Genomic DNA, 5,677 nt, shown 5'->3' on the forward strand with positions numbered 1-5,677 from the left:
GGGGGGGTTTGAGGCTATACCTCCTGCCTCTCTCCCCCAGGTCATGCGCATTTTTCCCTGGGCAGTGGAGTCGCTGAGGCTGGGTCTTTGGATCCCCTTCCACCTTTACACTGCCATTAGCCTGCAGTCACACCTGGAAGCCCCTGAGCCCCTCTCATTGTTTCCCGCTCAGCTCCCCCTCCCTTTGATCCACAGCTGAAGTGCAGTTGGTGCGCTGTGTCATGTGACTTCACTCCTGCATGCACACATCTGTGCCCCTTTGCACTGAAAAGCTCATTCTCATCTATGATAATTCGTTTTAAGGGGGGACTGCAATATATGTCCAGGGTTAACAGATGATGAGCCTATTGGTTCATATAGAGAACAATGTTTACATGTGCAATGTCTCTGTGTTAAATAAACGAGTTAATCAATATATATCTAATAAGTTAGGCACATTAGTTTTTATATTTAGCTTGCTGTTTGTTTAATGCTGCCTCACAGCTCTTCCACTTTCAATGTTGCATGTATTTTTATTATATAAGTATTGCTTATTATTTTAATTTACAATATAACATTTAATTTTTAAACTAAATACTGAACAATCTGTGCTTATTGTATTAGCTGTAAAGTGTCTCTACTGTAGGCTATTTTTTATTATATGTACAGCACTTTGGCTCGACCAAAAATCTTTTATAAATGTGCTATATAAATAAAACTTGATTTGATCTTGTTAATATGTTTTTCTTAATTTTTAAATGTTTGTTTTGTTGCTTTATTAAAAAAGTTATTCCTCTTACTATAATGCCATTATAAACCAAAGCTAATTTTTTCTGATTCTGCCAAACAAATAACATACATTTAAAAATAATTGTCATTTATGATGTTATTTTAAAATGTGTATATTTAGTTTTTTGGTGAATATTAGCAGCAGGGGCTAATTTAGTTTTTTTGAAAGTTAACATAAGAAAAGCAAAAGTATTTTTGATGAGTAAAGGAGAAATTTGGCGCTGAATTTTAGACCTTTTTCCTCATCAAAAGGTCACTCACAGACAGTCATGCACTCACACACACACACACACACACACTCTCTCTGCTCCTTTTATTGAGGTTGAGCAAGGCCGTGTGTGTGAATGTGAGCTTTCATGTTAAAAGCGGGGTCTTTAAGTGTGTAAGACTGTGGCATTAGGGGCCATATCCCCCTGTCTGTGTAATCACACACACACACACACACACACACACACACACACACACACACACACACACACACACACACACACACACACACACACACACACACACACACACACACAGATGAAAGGTTGTTGATCTTGTAGGGTGGTGTGTGTGTGTGTGTGTGTGTGTGTGTGAGATAATAACAGGCTAACATGCAGAGAGGAAGGAGACACGGCTACACTCTAAAACACTGTTAGGCTTTAAGAGCGGCGACAGGACCCACTCAAGACACACACACACACCCACACACACATCCTAACACACACCTGCATTGTCTATTGATTTTATGTTATTTATTAAACCAAGTTAGAGCAATAAAACAAAAATCCCCCGTCCTTTCAAAATTAAAGTCTGATTATTTCCCTTTTTTTCTTCTTTAAGAGACAGAATAGACACTCACTTAGTTTCTGCATCATCAGCTCCCCGGACGGCGGGTAGTGGAGGCGCCGGGCGAAGTCGTGGCAGTACCAGACGAGCAGCTCGGTGCCGGGGGGGACGGGCTTCACGGTGTAGAAGTAGATCTCCATCCCGTTCTGACAGGCGGCGATGTTCTGCTCCGCCTCTGAGTGGGCCGGGTTCACGTAGCGCATCCAGTTAGAGCGGCTCTCGTCCAGCCCGTCCACGAAGTGGTGGAACTCCCGGTCCTCGTAGATCTGGAGCGAGAGAGGGAAGAGGTGTGAGTTTAAGGAAAATCATTATTTAATTCCTTTGAAGGACTTTGCTGACACACTGACTTAAGGACTAAATGAAGTACCGTGTAATGACAGGCGCAACAAAATGGAGAAAGTGAACTGAACCTTCCTCATTAATTTCTCCATATTTTTTTAATCGTCACCTGCCTCAGACGGACAGTGGGGTGAAGAACCAACTCTTTTAACCTAACCTCTTTCTCTGTGTGTGGGTGTGTGTGTGGGTGTGTGTGTGTGTGAGAAAGTGAGATATGAGCATGAATGGAACCGCTTTCTTGTGGTTGGAAGCATGGTCATTCTTTCTCTTCATGCACAGATGTGTGTACTCTCACTCAGAATTTACCGGTATGATGGAGAGTGTCAAACAGTGTGTGTGTGTGTGTGTGTGTGTGTGTGTGTGTGTGTGTGTGTGTGTGTGTGTGTGTGTGTGTGTGTGTGTGTGTGTGTGTGTGTGTGTGTGTGTGTGTGTGTGTGTGTGTGTGTGTGTGTGTGTGTGTGTGTGTGTTTGGACTTACAGGAACCACACTGTGACATGTTATTTGTGCGAATGTGACATCACATCCCCATCTCTCTGTCTCAACAACACAGAAAAAACAGCGAGCCCCGTTTCCTGTTCCACTGAGTGAAGACGTGTGTGACGTCACAGGAAGGGGACCCTCCTGCTTCTGAGGAAGTGTGTGTGTGTGTGTTTTTCTGTTTGAGGACTCACCCTCCAAAAGTACTTCCGGTTGGCGTCTTTGGGCACGCTGTCGGCCGTGTATATCTCGCCCACCAGGGGTCCGAAGCGAGTTCCTTTGGGGATGTACTCCCTGCTGCACACACCGAAAACCTGCACAGAAACACACACACAGGTTACACAAGAGATCGGAGGGCTGTTTGAAGTGTGTGACGTGTGCAGCCTTCAAAGTGTCTGGTGAATGGCTAAAGTCAAATGTACATGCTTTTAATGACAGAATGATAGATTGTTATGAACTGCTCATGGAAATACGATGCTCTCTTTAAAATAACACACATGGACAATAAGGTTTTTACTGTAGTTGTGGAATGTGTGTGTTTCATGCTGTTGTGCAAATCCATCAGTCTAATTAAGTCTTATATGTTCAATCAGCCGTCAACTCACACGATGATTAATGGACCCACTTCACACTTCATTCAGAGTGTGTGTGTGTGTGTGGTTGTAGGAAAAACTGTAAAACCTCTTCTCTCTTTCTCTCGTCACACCTCCACTCGTCGCCACATCAAACTAAAACTGCTGCTCCTTCAGAAGCTTCAAATAACATCCAAATACTCAAAAAGAAAAAAGTGTTCTCCTTTGTTTATTTCCTAATTCAATCAAAGAAGAAAAAAGGGAGGATGAGTGAGAGAAGAGAGAGGGATTATGTAGCGACTAGACGCCAGGCTCCAGTCGTGAATGGTGGAGAAACACACACACACACATTTTATTCATGCATGGCGCACACAAACAGGCTTCTTTTCCAAACCCCTGGTGACATGGGAAATCCCCCTTTCTCCCCCCCCTCTCCAGACATGAAGTGTTTTTGACTTATTAACAGACTTTTACAATGCTTCTTCCTTTGACCCAAATCTTCTTTGATCAAACTCCCATCCTCAGCCTTTCCCTTCTTCCTCTCCGGGTCCAGATAAATGTTAGCTGATAGCATATCAGCGTCTTTCTCTCCCTGCTTCTTTCCTCAGTTTCCTGCAGCAGCAGATAAGCCCCTGATGAGAAAATCTATGCGATCACGCCACTTAAAGCTTGCAAACAAACTCAAAAAGTGTGAAAATGGCCTCAACCCCATTGACTTGCAGTCTGAGAAACAACGCTTAAATCCACCGTAACATCAGGGGACTTACTCAAAGTACTTAAAATCTGTTTAATATACATACATTATAGTTTTTAAGGTTCATTTGAATGTTTTTGTTCCCATTCGTCTTGTGTTTCTTAGTTTTATAATTAAAGTTTTTTGTGATTTAATGCTTATGTTTCAACTTTCAAAACCCCCTTCTGTTTTTCACTCGTTCATTTTACCAGAGAAACCTTTCTGTCCCTCGCTGTTATCACACCTCAGTTTCAACCTTTGACGCGTTGACATTTTGACTTTTTAACCTCCAGTTGGATCGATGGCTAGAACTTTATCGGTGCAGCTTTGTGAAAAAAGTCACAAGGTTGCTGTTTGTTTAGTTAAGAAATATTTACAGAGGAAATGGGTCTTGCAAATCAGATCTTTTTTTTCTGCCTGGTAACAAAAACTGGGATTTCTCACCACAAGTCATCTGTGATCTTACAAGCTACTGTTTCTGCCTTTCAAAATGTGTCCAATTTGCCATCAAATCTCCAGGTTTCAAAGCACACAGATTCCTTTTTAAATACAAAAACCTTAAAGGGCAATACATATTTAACTTGTGAAAATCTGAGGCGTTTAAATTGACATTAAAACCTCATTAAATGTCACTAAGGGGCAAAAACAAATCTGCCGTTTGGCGTGATTTAAAAGAAACTTCGCCCCCTGTCTGCAGGCACAGGAACTGCAGCCGTCTGACGTGACATGTAATGCATGAGATTTTTTCTGTGTGTTTTTGCTTCAGGCGTTTCACTCTCACACAGATTCCTGTCTGTAATGTGTGTGTGTGTGTGTGTGGAATTTTATGGCGAGACAAGACCCCCTCTTCATTACATGACCGACATCTGACTCACGAGTGTGTGCAGATGGTGTGAGAATAATGGAGACTGTAGAGAAAGTTTCTGTGTGTGTGCACTGAAAAAACTGAAGTATTGACTTTAATTAAATGTATTATGTCAACGGATTACACATCACAGTTTTAAGTTAGTTGACAGTAATAATCTTAAGTATAAATAGGTTCAACTCAGTTATTATTCTTTATGTTATTATTGCTTTCAGCCAACCTAATACAGCTATGTGATTTTTTTTACATGAAACATTTAATTAAAGTCAATGCTACAGTTTTTTCAGTGTGTGTGTGTGTGTGTGTGTGTGTGTGTGTGTGTGTGTGTGTGTGTGTGTGTGTGTTTCTGACTGACCTCCTTGCTGTCGGCCGGGTGTTTGAAGGCGAGGTTTCGGGGCAGCGAGGCCTCCGCTCTCGTCGTCGTCATGGCGTCGCCGTCCGTATCCTTGACCATGTACGTGCACTTCCCCTCAAACTCGGCCTCCGTCCACCGGGTCATGTCTGCGTCGTCCATCTCCGTCTCCATGTCCACGTCGGTCATCGTCTCTGAGCCGGAGCTGGCGGTGGTGGTGGTCGCTGTGGCTGCAATCTTGGCTCCGTGGTGGGCTTCTTCCTGCTCCATGGTGTGCGCCCCCTCACTGGTCAACATGGCCGAGCTATGAGAGGTCGCCTGTTGAGAGACAAAGAGAGAGAGACATATTAGATATTTTAATTCATTTTTTTTCTTGCAGACCTTCATTTAGAACCGTAACACCCTGATAGGGAGAGCCCCTCATTTCAAATCATGACTTTTGAAATTATTTTTTTACGGTTTTTCTTGTAATTCAACAGACAACAGGGAAATAGTAAAAATAAAACATGGCTATATTAAATGAAAGTGAACCACATTTTAAAACAACTATAAGAAAAGGAGAGAAACAGACGGAACGAAAGAAAGCAGAGACAAGAGTGTGAAGAAATAAAAATAGGAGATATGAGAAGATAAGAAATCTAGAGGGAAGAAAGGAGGAGGACAAAAGATACAACAGACAGAGAGATGAAGGAAGAGCTGTGATTATTGTGAGGGGTGAGTCAATGAGGGGGGGGGG

General features: G+C 42.5%; 1 protein-coding gene across 1 annotated transcript in view; it reads right to left on the reverse strand.

Moving 5' to 3' along the window:
- LOC104951196 (PR domain zinc finger protein 1-like) overlaps window positions 1-5,677 on the reverse strand; it is a 12,677-nt gene that overhangs the window by 3,820 nt on the left and 3,180 nt on the right. Inside the window, exons 2-4 of the mRNA XM_010777834.1 lie at window positions 4,945-5,259; window positions 2,614-2,733; window positions 1,616-1,868 (exon numbers count right to left, since the gene is read on the reverse strand). Coding sequence (XP_010776136.1) covers window positions 1,616-1,868; window positions 2,614-2,733; window positions 4,945-5,259 — 688 coding nt within the window. The remainder of the gene's footprint in view (window positions 1-1,615; window positions 1,869-2,613; window positions 2,734-4,944; window positions 5,260-5,677) is intronic.

The sequence above is a fragment of the Notothenia coriiceps genome, unplaced genomic scaffold, assembly GCF_000735185.1.
Source record: "Notothenia coriiceps isolate Sejong01 unplaced genomic scaffold, NC01 NC01_scaffold00018667, whole genome shotgun sequence".
NCBI classification, from domain to species: Eukaryota; Metazoa; Chordata; class Actinopteri; order Perciformes; family Nototheniidae; genus Notothenia; species Notothenia coriiceps.